Here is a 14,466-nt window from a genome sequence, read left to right as displayed (position 1 = left end):
ATTGGCTGGATGGGTAAACATTGACTTTTCGCCCAGAAACGTCCCACTTATGGCAAAGCACAACAAAATGGCAAAATACAGATTTTGTCCTCAACCATCACCACCGCACATGAACACAAGCCCAGAAGTGTTGAGGTTCTTGGCTTGGCGGACTTTCTGGGCCAAACACAGAAAACGTTAGCTTGCTAATTTAGCCACATGCTAGGCTGCTAAGTCACACGGAAAAGGGTAACTCGGCAACAGAGAACGAGAGTCAAACGTATATTTACAACGTGCAATAAATAAGTGAAGCTAAGCCAATAGGCGAATGTCGTTTTCTTTTTTTGGGGGGCGTCGGCCATGGGAGGAGTCTGTTTGGAATGGTTTGTTTACTAACAGACAAGTGGAAAACTGTGGACCATGACTTTGAGCAAAGGAGCTAAACCATTTAAGTATCGAGTCAGTGCGAGTACTTTTGCCGCCTTTGGACGAAATCCGCAGAGGCAGCAAACGAGCGCAAAACGGAAACGTCATTCCAAGTGAAAACAGGAAACTGAGATTGTGATTTCAGGACTTTAATGTACAGTTTTCCATTCTTTGATAGACAAAGGGAGCGTTTTTGGCTTCATCAAAAGCTATTTCGAAACCAGTGCGCGTGCTTGAAGACAACATTGCAGCGTGCGCTAACGTTGGCGAGTACGGACAGAAGACGTTCACGCCGTTGAGAGTTCTCGACAACCCGCGTGCCGCAAGAAGCACTTCATCAACAGCGCGAACCGCACAAAAGTACACACACAGACACTTGGACTCCGCCCCCGTCCCCCACGCGGAACATTTGCGGGAGGTCAGTTTGACTTCCGTGACAAAATCCAGACTGGAATTGAAATAATGAGTCGTGATAGCACCTCGTTTGCGAAGGACACCGGAAGGTCAACTTTTAGGATCGTCCACATGAGAGCCAAACTGACCTTTGCATGGGAGCCAGAAACGCTTGCTACCACAAGACACATTCGAGAAAGGCAGAATTGAAGTGATTGAGACACACAGACATGGAAAGCTTGCACCTGGGTCCGAATGCGAGAAATGTGGTCAATCCGAGAGAAAGCGCGAGTCGTCCCCATCAAGCGATTTCCAATTAGCAGTGATCATCCAGAATCAATAAAGTTCGTACTCCGACACGACTGATCAGTCGCCAAAGGGAAAAAGTGCTGACAGTGGAAAAAGTACGATTGAGCTTCTTGTGGCACAGGAAGTTGGCTGAAGGTGAAAGGTCAGTTTACGATTGAACGTCTTGAAAAATCAAAGGCTTGATTGCGCGACTTTATGGGGACGACTTATTCAAAATGTAAACCATCGTTTTGGCCGTTTCCCCTCAGTTGTCTTGATTGTAATAAACGACAATATTTTCAAAATGATCGATCAGATCTTTAAGGGATAAAAAAAACAAAAAACATTTACAGTACAATACACGAAATTATTCATCAAGTCGTCACTTTGGTGCTGCTTTACATGCTTGTGGTTGCACTCGACATTTTTTTTGAAGTCCCGCTCATTGTTAGTATCGTCCACAAACACGAATGACCACCGTTGGCGTGTGCAGTTCAATTGCTCTCGATTCGAAGTGGAATTGATTGATTTGTTGTTTACAGCGCATTCGTCATAAGAGCACCAAAGAGCGTTTTTTTGTCTTTTTTTACAGCCCCCAAGTGCAAGGCGTCATATGATACAACAACGTTGCGGGTCGTCCGTTGTCCATGCTGAGCGCGTGTTTTCAATTCCACGATGCTCCGTTGAGAACATTTTTCTTTCCGTTTGTTTTTCTGCTTCTCTGAGGCCAGCCCAGTCACGTTCAACGCCGTCACGCTAACGTTTCGTATGTACAGTGGCGACGCCTCATTAATAAGTACACTTGCACAAGCTACGACATCCTAAACCACAACTAGCAAATCGTCAGCCATCTTTGACACAGCTTCTGTCGCAGGTTCAACAGAACGCGCGAGCTAAAACCACAAGCATCTCCCGAGGAAACGTGCGTACGCCGATGTCAGCAATTACAATAGAGTTCCCATGTAAACAGAATCCTGCAGCGCCGACCGACTGGAGGTTTTCATTCCACGGTTGCTTGGCAGCGTTTCAACCAGTAGGAAAAAAGACAGAAAGTTTGGCAATGACAGTCGAACCCAAGTTTGGTCCGATGAATTTGAATGAATTTTACAAAGGATTGTTGGGAAAATGAAATATGCAGGCGGCAGGATTCCATTTTTTTATGTTAACATGCGATGACAGTGCACCGTAGACCTCCGCCAAGGCAAAACAAAAGTTTTTTTTTCAAACACACACAAAAGCAATTGCACGGATAAGATATAAAGAAAAATACCTTATTTTAGTGTGAGTAAAATCATGAAATGTAATTAAGACAGCACACAAACACCCTCAAACACACCTGAGCAGCCGCGTTGCAATTTCCGTCAGCGTTAGCTCAGCGTTAGCATCTTCTCTCTGCTCGTTCGTTTCATATTCGCTCTCCTTTATTTTCCCTCCGCGCCGAGAATGCCGAACCTCGATAATGCTTTTCTGCTCGTCGAGCGTATTAAGAAACGAGGCCCGAACTTTCTTCCCCCGTCACGCGCGCGGCGGGACGGGACGGGATCAGGCGAAGGGACCGCCATCTTAGCAGTGCGATCCGGCCGGCGTGTAGTTGCTCAGCTCCCGGCGAATGGTGCTAAACGGCGACAGCTCCAGCTCGGTGGTGCACTCGTGCTCGTTATCGTCGCTGGCGGCGGCCGAGGAGGGCGCGCGGCCGCAGCAGCAGCAGCAGCAGTCCAAGAAGGCCCTGCCCAGCGGCCGGCACAGCAGCAACAGGAGCACGGGCGTCACCGCCGCCCGGCAGAACAGCAGCAGCTGGGAGAGCAGGTGGAGCACGGACATGGTGTTCTCGGGCACGCCGGCCGCCATGTACGCAGACACGATGTTGCAGATGTTCTCGGGCACCACGCAGGCGCCGTACACGATGGCCAGCGCCACCACCGTGCAGTTCATCTGGCTCTCCAGGCGGATCTGCTTCTTGTTGCTGCGCACGCTGGCCTGCTCGGCGCGCCGGATCTTGCGCGCCGTCACCAGCGAGCACCCGATGGTGAAGAGCGTCGGCAGGCAGAAGTAGCAGCCGAAGCACCACCACAGCCGGGCGCCCTCGTACGTCAAGCCCAGCACGTACAGCGTGTCGGGGAGGCCGGCCGAGATCCGGATGACGCAGCGCTCCACCGGAGGCCCGTCGGGGATCTCGCCGTCTTCCGCCACCAGTTGCCGGATGAGGAGCTCGGGCAGCGCCAGCAGGAGCGCGCCGATCCAGATGACGGCCAGCTTGGCGGTGGTGGAGGTGCAGTTCTCGATCATCTCGTAGTACATCTGCACGTTGGTGGCGGCCCGGAAGCGGTCGATGCACAGCGCGCACAGGGTGAAGGTCGTCACGCCGAGGGAGGCCACCTGGAAGGAGCACAGCCGACGGCCGCGCCGGCGCATTTAAGACAACGCCCATTATCCCGCGGGAGAACAAACGCTAACGTGACGGAACACGCATCCCAACTGCTCGTCGGGCCTGTCGCGTTCCCGTTCTTCATTAGGCCAACGGGCGCATCCCATTTGGCAGAATCGGAACCACAACGTGGAGACGTCCGACACTCAACAGAAGCTGCGAGATGCGACGAAAGCCCACAAGCGGAACCAAAACCATGGCTTGGATTGACGGCCTGTTTGGCGGCGTTCTTCAGCATGACATGCGTTCATTTCATTTCACTGAAAAAAGGTATTCTCTGTTCAAAGTTACTGTGAAGTGAAAATGTGCGTCTTCTAAATTGGACACCAAACAAAAGAGTTAGCAACCTCGGCAAATTTGAATCATTAAAAATAATAATAATATACAAATGAGACTTCAAAATCAAAAAAAAAAAAGGGATGCTCGATGACTTTTGCTTGGATTATATCTCAGTGTGTCGTCGCAGGACATTTCCACGCTACAACAACGAGGCACTCTAAAGCAGCCACACCAGGGAGTGCGAAGCGTCCACACACTTCACACACACCGGTCCACGGTTCAAATGCTGCCTGCCAAGTGGGACCAAAAAGAGAAAATAAATAAGACAAAATAAGAATCAAATAAATGAAATAATAGCATTTAAAAAAATGCCCGCCTTTGACAACGAGGCTTTGTTGCGAAGGCGCCCGCTTTCCCGCTTCACGTCGCCATCTTCTTTCCCACAAGTGACAGCATGCAAATACACGTGAATATTCATGATTGTATGAATGTCTTTTAAACGGCGGCACGAAGGAGCAGCTTTGGTCGGTGCGTTGGGGCGGAGCATCGAGCCGCCGCAAACAAGCTTTGTTCGCTTTATAAGAGGAGTCCAAAAGTCGGGCCTGGCGGCGCCACAAAGCCGTGTGAGGGGACGGCAGAGAAATGAGCTCAGCTCAGGCAGGTTGAGTGGAAATGGAAGCCGTCTCGGCTCCGTTACGCATCCACATCTCAACATTCCTTTTGGTGCATTTATCATTTCGATGTTGACGCAGCTATTATTACGCAGGTATAAAAAAAAGAGGGCAAAGGACTCGCTTTGTTCTCAATTTCAGGAATTCTCTGAAATGACTCCTATTGGAGCGTCACCGCGATGACGGCCGCATTGCATAATGTCAGCCTTAAGCTCGGAATAAGGCTGGCGCTTGATTCCACGTTCCGGTGACGTCTTTGCATCTTTGCGATTAAAGGTCCGGCGGTGCCGCAAAGGCTGCGCCTTATTAATTGTCTCTTAACGAGCAGCGGTGGAGCCAGCCCGGCCGCGTGAGCGCCGCCGGCGTCATGGCAGTTGCCGGGCGAAGGATGGGGATCACGTCGGCTGGTTTCGTGCGTTGCCATAGAGACGCAAACTCAGCCGTCATCCGTCTGCCAGCCAGGCAGCGTCTGACAATAGACGGCTTCAAATTGGCCCGTTGGACTTTGTGCGGCATCTCAAATCAAACGCTGCCGTCATTTTCCTTCACTTTTTCATTTGTTTGAAGAAGAAATACTATATTGGGTTTTACAGGTCTTTCCTTAATAGGATCAGCGACAGTTATTTTACTGGCCCTTCATTGGATATCATGGAATCAATCATTGGATCAATTGACACATTTTGACGAGCAAACTGATGGAACCCGTTTAGTAGTTTGCAGTTAGCTCGACGCAAAGCGATGCTAACCAAATGAAATTCTGCTCACGTCCTGAACTTCACAGTTCAAAACTTTCAATGGAGTCATTGCCAATCCCGTTTTGTTTTGCATCTTATCTTCCACTCAAGACGCTCGTGGTTGCTAATAGCAGCTAGCTTGGCTATCTTCAGCTCTTCCAAGCTCGGCGACTTCAAACAATCCCAATGTTGACGTCATTGTTTTATTTATCATCGACTCGGCGCTCATCAGATGAAAGTCGACGACCAAAAAGTCTTTCGTTACTGACGGCCCATTTGGGCGGTGACTGGAACGACTTCATGTTTTCGTATCTAAGAATCCTGGGAAATGTCGTCCTGCTGTCCACTGCGGTCGCCAGCCGAGCTTTCAAGCCAAATACTTCCAATGTTACAAGATTGACGAGCGACGAAATGTGGTGACGTGTATTTGTTGTATATTTTGCGTCAGCGGCTTTTAATGGTGAAAATCTGCTCACCCGGCGCTTACCTTACGCCACCGCACGCTTCTGGAGATTTTATTATGTGCCTAATCATGTTTCATATCAATTGCCTTCTCACAGAGTGCAACAAAATGAAATACAATAATTAGCGTAAGTAGAACCTCTCATGAGATCAAATATCAAAAGCTCCGTTTAGTGACGCCGCTCCCTGCGTTTTACAGCATTTGGCAGGCACTTCCTTCCGGACAATAAATTCCTCCTCCATTAAATGACATCATATTTCCCTGGGATATGAAATAAAAAACCTTTGCCTCTCTGACTTCAGCCAAGCTGCCGCGAAAGTCACTTTGCAGGTGGTTGGGGTTTGCGGCGGGCAGACGCGCTTTCCAACTTCCTTCTTGGCCTCATTTATTGTCTCGTCCCTGCAGATGTTCAATCAACCGACTCAAGCATGCAAATCACCTCGTGAATATTTCACAACGGTACTCTCGCAATTATAAACGTGTCCAACTCCTCGCAGGCTTACGCGTCATGTCGTGTGCTCTTGTTTCCTTATTCAAAGGGGAAGTCAAATCCCCCCCAAGATTATGTTCTATGCAGCCCCACCCGTCTAAATATGCTATTCGGGTTAGTGGAAGATGAGTTAAGCAGCAACATTCAGCCATTTTTTTTTATCCATTTCAGGGGGCGGCCATTTTGCCACTTGCTGTTGACTGAAGATGACATCGATGTTGCGCGGGTCTCAGGTAACAACCAATCACAGCTTCAGGAAACAGATCGGCCGTTACCTGAGCTCTGCGCAACATTGATGTCATCTTCAGTCGAGCAGGTAGACAAGCGCCATAGGAGCTGGCTAGGGAGCTAGCTAGCTAGCACCAGAAAGTAAATACACTGCCACGGTTTGGCTTTAGCCCCAAGTGCTAGCTAGCTAGCTCCCTAGCAGGTAAACGAGCGCCATAGGAGCTGGCGAGGGAGCTCGCTAGCTAGCACCAGGAAGTAAATACACTGCCACGGTTTGGCTTTAGCCCCAAGTGCTAGCTAGCTAGCTCCCTAGCAGGTAAACGAGCGCCATAGGAGCTGGCGAGGGAGCTCGCTAGCTAGCACCAGAAAGTAAATACACTGCCATGGTTTGGCTTTAGCCCCAAGTGCTAGCTAGCTAGCTCCCTAGCAGGTAAACGAGCACCATGGGAGCTAGCTAGCTAAAGCCAAACCGTGGCAGGGATTTGAATTTCTGGACTTGGATTTGGTCAAGAAATGTTTACGGTTGACTTCCACTTTAAAGGGATACTTAACTTCTTTTGCCAGCAGTAAGAAGATCATATTTTGTCTGTAATGAATGTGATAACGATTATTTTTCATGTACAATTAAAAACTTTAGAAACCCATTTTGCCACATGCTGTTGACTGAAGATGACGTGACGCGCGTTCAGGAACCGCGCAATCATGACTCCGTCTGCTAACATCACATGACCAAACCCAGAAAACAGGTGAGCCGTGATTGCTCGTTACTTGTTTCTTGAGCACCTGTGATGTCATCTTCAGTCCACAGCACGTGGAAAAATGGGTTTTTAAGGGAATTCATTGTACATGAAGATGAATGAAGTTATCAAATAAAGTGTTACAGAAAAGAAATTCACTTCCTGCTGCTGAAAATGTTGAAATGAGTCAAGTATGAATAACGTGCGTGGCAAACAGCTAAGCGGAATTATTCCAATGCTGTCCAATGAACAATCCGTGGCGGAGGGCTGCGATGCCGTCAGGGCGCGACGTCGGCCGCGGCGCGTGTCGCTCCAATGACGTGCACGCCACCAAACGCTTCAACGCCGTCTTTACTGCGAGCGCCAGCGAGAGAGCGCGCGTCCCCCTGAGGCTTTTGTCTAATCACAGATAGCTGATGCAGGGAGAATGGCTGCCGGCAGCGGCGGGCGCAGGGAAGGCCATCGCGCCCGTCTGCTGGTTAAGCATGCCCCACTAACTTTGCATGTGTGTGCGTAGCAAACACAGAAGAAAAGCCAAAACCGCAAAAGTCAGCCAATGACGGGGAATGTGTCAAGCTGACGGAGGGCCAACATTTCGCTGGGTCTACGCCGGCCGCCGACCCTTTTTCCTCCTCTGGCGCAGCGTCGGTCCGCCAGTTCTGTATGATTCCCCGCCGAGGTCCGCTGTCGCATAGCAGAAGCAAAAGGGATTTTTTCCAAATGTCTTTTTTCTTCCAAATGCTGCCAATTATGTTCCAGAAATAACAGGACTCGTTGGCTGCAAGGCGGGTACAGTTAGCGAAAACGAAAGGAACAAAACAAAACACTACACTTGAAAACACGTTCTTACGAACAAGAAATTAAAACGAGAACGTCGACGTGACATTTCTCCAAGCAGCTAAAAGTGAAAAAGTCCATCTTCACGCCAGTGGCTCAGTGGAAGTGAATAAAAAGGAATTTTTTAAGGCTTTAATGAATTTAAATTATTCTCCAACGTTAACACTTTAATTTTGACAGCCTTACGTTATTTTTAAATATTTCAGTATTAATGTGCGGCTGCATGGAAGAAGTCAGGCCAAACAATTGGACTATTTATTGTATTTTATTACGCAATCCTATAGAGAGTTTTTTTTTTTTTTTTTTTTTTTACTTTGCACTCGGAAAACTAAAACTAACACTAAAAGTACTTTTGTAATAAAAACTTTTTTTTTTTTTTTTACTAAGTACAATTGATTAGAACTCGTCTGAACCAAAGCAAAGAAAGAGTTTTTCAGTTTCACTTGCATTATGAGCACGTGAAGCATCATCTCAGGATTTGGAACGCGTCTGTCGCGTCGGGCCTCGTTACAACGTGTCAGTTAACCTAATAACGTGCGAATGAAACATCAGTTCAGTGTATGTTCGCGACATCGTTGACATGCCACATATTGATTACGAGTAAGACTGTGGATGGCTCCGTGCCAAAAGGCTGACTTTAGATTTCACACTCCTTGAGGGACTTTGTGTTCCGTGATGATGACACACAATTAGCATTAAGCCAGATGGAAAGAAATGTGTCAGGGGGGAACGCCCCCCCCCCCCCCCCATCCAAAGGGAAAACAGTCTCCTGCTGTCGCTCCCCCAAATAATGCGTGACCATGTGTGACATGGCTGCTTTAAGGCAATAAGACATGCGACATTTACTTCAATTCTAATTTTGCAAACATTTTTTGTCTTCGTGCTCTTGAAAGCCAAAGGTTTATTTATTTATTAATGTAGCCGACTCGCACAGCGTGCCGTAAGCTTGAAATCACGCGCCGTGACGTTCCCTTGAGTTCATGTCGCCAGTCGTCTGCCAGAACGGTCGCCGTCTCCGGCGGCTGTCAAAGTGCTTCCTGTTCTGGTTGATATTTTGGGGGCCAAAACGTCTCCTTCCAAAATAACAATGCTCGCTAGCGAACGTATTGCGGCGTGTGTGCGGTATGAGGGAAAGAAATCTCAGTACAGTATCAGGGTATACCGTTTTTATTTATACTCAGTTTTAATGAGTTTTTAGAGCGGGCTTGTTATAAATAAACTCTAAATGTCAAACGACTGTTTGACCTTCCTCGTGTACGCAACGGACGTGCAAGCGCGTCGACGAGAGAGACTGAATGGTAAATGCCGTCCCGAACGGACCCTCGTCCAAATGTGCCGCTCTGCACAACTGCCTGACTTTGGCACGGCAACGCGGCTTTTCTCAAATAATGCAGGCTGGTTGCATCCCAAACGTCTGCCGCGCCTGTCGAACCTCTCCATTGAATGACCGAATGAAATCACGTTGACCGAAGGTGTCGTTATCTGCGGCGCATCGTTTGTGCGTGTGTGCTTATATTGTCCAGACGCTGACCTGACCTCACACTCAATTTGCTGACGGCTGCAATCACTGTTTTGGCGCGTGCGTGTGCGTGCGCGTGCCACTGGGAGACGATCAACTCGCATGCACGCAAACACACTTTTGGTAGTCTACACTCGTTGCTTTTATTTTGTTTTGATCCAGCGAAATTGATACTCAAGTCGGCATGGATGCATGAGAAGGATGAAGTTTGGTGGAGGACTGAAATGCAAGGAGCAAAAAGCAGTCAGGCAAGGAAGCAGTTAAAAAAAAAGGGCTTTCATTGGAAAAAGGCAAACACGGTACTTGGCGAAAATAACAAAATCAACAAGATCCCAAAACACAAGTCAAAGCGACAAACCAAACAGGAACACGACTGAGCGAGGACATGATAACGACGGGACGCGGCGTGGGAGTGACGGCGACAAGAACCGGAAGAAAGCAGGGAACTAAATACACACATTAACGAGGCAACGAGAGACACCTGCGCAAGACGCACCTGGCTCGGGCAACTGATTGCGTAACACCAGGGACCGGGACCACAAGCACGGGACCACATGACAAAAGGACACACGCAAGGAAAACGTGAGCAATAAGACAAACCGAAACACAGAACGTGACAATATGATTCTTGAGTCCAGGTATTGTGGAATTGTCGTCAGGGTTTGTTCAAGGTCGCAATTTTCACAAAACATTCACTTAACATTCGCTAAATGTTTTAAATGAATGTTTTTTTCTTGACGCGAGGACATTTTCAAAATGTCAAACAAGAACAACCACTAAAGCTGTCGGCAAACTTTTAGCCAATGTTGCGACTTTGAACGCATCCTTCGAGAAACAACTTTGGCTCTTTTTCCAGTGGAAACATTCGCAAACGTTTTAGTTTGGTCATTCGCCAGCTGAGCCGTGACTGGTCGTTACTTGAGCCCTGAGCCACTGTGATGTTATTTTCAGTTGACAGCAAGTGGCAAAATGGCCGCCATCTGGGACGGATCAAAATGGCTGGCGGTTTGGTGCAATGTTAATCACAATTCTGTTTTGGACTAATCGGCTGCGCAGAACACATTGTTGCGTTGCATAAGCATTTTGTTTTCTTTGCTTTTGTTTGTTGCCAGCCACACCAGAGAGGGCGCTGTAGCACGGTGGACGTGTGTTTGTCAGTGAGTAAGTGAGTAGAGGAAGCGCTTAGAGGAAGAAAGTATCATTAAGACACAGCCAGATATCCGCCATTACGTTTGACAGAAATAGAAAATAAATAAATAAATAATAATAATTAAAAAATAATTCAAATAAATAAATAAAAAGAAATAAAAGAAAGAAGATCGAAGAAAGAAAACGAGCTGGCTCGTTCCCTTTTTGGACAGTCAACGAGTTGAGTTGATTTTGTGTCTGTCAATACTTTTGTGGAAGTTCAATCAAAGTTGTCTTGATTTTCTTTCAGCTAATTGTTATGTTTATAAGATGCGTGTTTTGCTCCAGTTTTCACGCAGGATTTATTGTTTAACAAGAAGCAATCAATTCCGCAGAAAACGATTCGTGTTCGTGGCTATTAAGGGCAACTAATGGAGCGACGTGATTTCCTTGGCTGACCTCCTTTGCCAGCAAATCGATTTCTCGTCATTTCGCAAGGAAAGCCTCAAAACTCGCCTTTATGCAGTTTATGGCCCTTCCAAAAATGAGACCCCCCAAAACAGCCGTTCCAAATACGAAAGGGAAACGTCTTCCGTCAGCTGACGAGCGCACCAAAGTGGCAACAAGCGGACATTCAAAGGTGGCTTTCTGCGCAGGGAAATGCGGGACGGAGGTGAGACGCAGATTTGACGGTGTTTGTGCAAAAAGGTCGTATGCGCCGAGAGGTCGGAGACGTGCTCGCAAACCAGCTACGAATCCGACTGCTGCGGTGACAAAAAGAATGGGACGATGATCTTCTTCTTTTTTTAAATATTTTTTTGGTTTTTATGCAGTTTTATGGGCCAGTTAAGGAAACCTAAAACCTCAAAGTCTATTAATACACTTTCAGCATGTCTGTGAGGCAAAGCAAGATTGGTGGCGCCATTTGCATAACAAAGATTTATGGGCAAAAAATGTGTCGCGTTGTAGCGTAGCATAGATGCTATTCGTTAGCCCGCGTTTCTTATTCGCTGTTATCAAACTTTCATAACATTTTCTTTATTCGATGTTTAGTTTGACCGTAAAATGTAGCTAGCAGCTCGCATTTTTGGGAATGCGAGCTGCGAGGACGGCAGGAAGGCCGCAGTTACGATTCAAAACCAGAACCTCCACAGCGCTGTCTCAACGAAGGTGCCGTTTGGCGGAAGAACGCGCCAGATTTGTCCGTTTATGCCGCAAATTGTCACCCACCTGGCGACAACTCATACTTTTATGTTGCAACAATTTATAACTTTGTTGCTTCGTTTGATTAAACATACATTGTTTACTCGTGCTGGATCGGAACACGGATTTGAGCCACGGATCGGATCGTTTTTCAGATCAGCAAAAAAAGACAAAGAAAAAAAAAGATAAATAGTATTATGTGAAACGCATTTTCCCATTAAAATTAAATAAAAAAAACAATTCAAAATGTCCAATATCGCCGTTTAGGATTTAGGAACACAACTTGAAGTGCAATACAAGGTTGGAACATTCTTCTTTTATACTTGGTCCATGTAACGTAAAATAACAAGGTAGTAATAGCTTAAAGTTGTGTTCCAACAATCGGCGATGATTGACATTTTCAGTTGAATGTTTTTCTTTTTAATGGGCAAAATTAAGACAAAGTTCTCGTCATCTTTTTTTTTTTTATATAATAGTAATGAAAAGACCTGAAAGTGTAATTCTCTTCCTTTAAACACGGAGAATGAATTACAAAGTAGCCTCGGTCCACAATATTGAAAACAAATTCAAGTAAGCCAGTTACCAGCTGTCAAACTTTCTTTACGAGCCAGGCACCCGTTGCTAATGCTAACAGCGAGCCGCATGCTAGCCACTCACGTCGTTCTGCCGTATCATACAATGACGGCGTAATTATTTAGCGGTTCCTAAATTAGCGATTAAATATGAGTTTGGGATGTCAATCAAAACTCCAAACGTCTAAAAGGGAAGTCCAGCGAGCCATGGTGCCACGACGCGGGCCGCTTTCAAAGTAAATGTCTACTCGGGCTATTTGCATTGCCGTCAATGTAAACAAAGTTTATTTTGAAGTTAGCCTGAGCGTAAGCGGTGCTACGTTGACGATGTTTCAGCTTCCTCGACACGTCTGAATGCCGTCCACTGAGAACGCGCACTTTGTTGCGGATCGTGGGCCATCCGAACCGCGGCGCCTGATCCGAACCGACCGCGGATCAACGCCGATCCGTCGCGCCGCTATTGTTTACATGAAAGGGTACGGACGAGTGCTCGGAGTCCTGCGGGTTTCAGACGTTTCCCACCTGATTCTGGGAAGATCAGGATGGTTATCAGACTCCGGCAGAGCTTGCTGATGGAGTCCGGAAACATCCAAAACCCGCAGGACCTCCAGAAGCAGCATTATGGAAGCCTGCTTTAAGGGTTCTGGATCCTTAAAGGAGCCAACTTGGCCCCTTTTTTTCTCTTTCTGACGGTGTAAGGATGGGTTGCGGGTTACCTCCATATACGGCACCACTCGGCAAGTGAACTCCCCCAGCAGCCAGGACTTGGTCAACTCATGGAAGACCACCATAGGCAGGCAGAACAAGATCAGCACAAAATCCCACACGGCCAAGTTAGCCAGCAGCGAGTTGGAGATGCTCTTCATGTAGTAGTTCTGGCACACGATGCACAAGATGGCGACGTTGCCGGCGATGCCCACCAGGAAGATGGCCCCGGAGACGCAGGTGATGGCGTACGCGCCGTACGTCTCGCTGGTCACCGGGTAGAACGGGTTCTTGAGCTCGTCCGCAAAGTCCTGCGAGCTGGGCGGCGTGATCGGCGTGGCGTCCCAGGGGTTCTCCTCCCGGAAGGTGAAGCGCTCGGGCCTCTTGGTGAAGAGGTCAAAGGGCGCGTCGGTGGCCGTCAGGGCCAGCGGCTTGGGGATGGGTTCCCATGGCGACGCGTGAGCCGGAGCCCGTGAGCTTTTGTTCAGAACGATTCTCCCCCTCTTCCAAGCTTTCTCCTCTTTTGCGCCCCTCCTGCGTCGATCTCCCTCCGCCGGCCCCCCTCCTCCCACCCAGGAGGGCTTGGGAGCATTGTGGCGTCCACCTGCCAGCGTGCCCGCCGCACTCAGCCCGCCATTCAACTTCATCCTCTTACTACGGCGGCACGTCGGGCCCCGACGCGAGGCGCCGTCCTCCGCCGTCCTATCCAAGTCGTGCGCAAAGCGCCTCGTTGCAGCCGCGACCCCTCGTTTCCACGGATACGTGGAGTTCAAGGTCCCTGGGATGATGGGCTGCCGCTCCTCACCTGTGGCGTGGTGTCTGCCTTTGTTTTGGCGAAGGTCCCGCGGTGACCCCTTGGAAATCCTGGCCGGGTCTTTTGTGTGCCCGTTGTTGTTTCTCATGGACAAACACACGTGTGCGTTGATGAGGAAGAACGCGAATAACATCCCGGGCCAGAGGATCTGCATCGTGCGGATGGGGGGGGCGGGGGGTTGCAGAAAGTGCACCTTCGTGTACTCTGCCGCTCTCGCGTTCAGTCAACAGCCATGTTGGAGACAGGGCGGGAAAATCGCCGTCTCAGTCCGCAAATATACAAACAAACGCTTGCATTGATGAGACGCAAACTTGTGCTTTAAATCCAAACGTGCGGCCGTGCTGCGTCTGCATTCATCATCAGCGGGCGGTGCGGGAGCGCCTCCTCATTGGAGGGAAGCGAAATGACGGGGGGGAATGTGCGGCATACCCGAGGAAGAAAGGAGCCCCGAATCCAGAATCCAGCGTCCACCCTTCGAGTCCGTGTGTGAGTTGAGTGGGATGGAGCAGCGTCAATGCGGCGTGGAGCCGCCTGAAGCTCACTGATGCGCCGGAGTGGAGGAGAGAAAGCCAGAA

At 48.5% G+C, this 14,466-nt stretch overlaps 1 protein-coding gene across 1 annotated transcript; it reads right to left on the bottom strand.

Annotated features, from left to right (window-relative positions):
* Positions 1 to 538: 538 nt before the first annotated feature.
* Positions 539 to 14,466, bottom strand: gpr37b (G protein-coupled receptor 37b). The gene is made up of 2 exons (XM_086058248.1): positions 13,089 to 14,466; positions 539 to 3,462 (listed from the first exon to the last, which is right to left on the bottom strand). The coding sequence occupies exons 1-2, from the start codon at positions 14,043 to 14,045 to the stop codon at positions 2,650 to 2,652; spliced, it is 1,770 nt and encodes a 589-aa protein (XP_085914374.1). The 5' UTR covers positions 14,046 to 14,466; the 3' UTR covers positions 539 to 2,649.

The sequence above is a fragment of the Leptonotus elevatus genome, chromosome 17, assembly GCF_054856555.1.
Source record: "Leptonotus elevatus isolate MCC_2025b chromosome 17, RoL_Lele_1.0, whole genome shotgun sequence".
NCBI lineage: Eukaryota > Metazoa > Chordata > Actinopteri > Syngnathiformes > Syngnathidae > Leptonotus > Leptonotus elevatus.
The sequence above is the reverse complement of the archived record's forward strand: the minus strand, read 5'-3'. Positions and strand labels throughout refer to the sequence as shown.

Coding starts and splice junctions, on each gene's coding strand:
- gpr37b (XM_086058248.1), bottom strand. CDS start 14,045: ATGCAGATCCTCTGGCCCGGGATGTTATTCGCGTTCTTCCTCATCAAC. Junction 3,463..13,088: donor GAGTGGTGCCGTATATGGAG/GTAACCCGCAAC, acceptor TGCTCCTTCCAG/GTGGCCTCCCTCGGCGTGAC.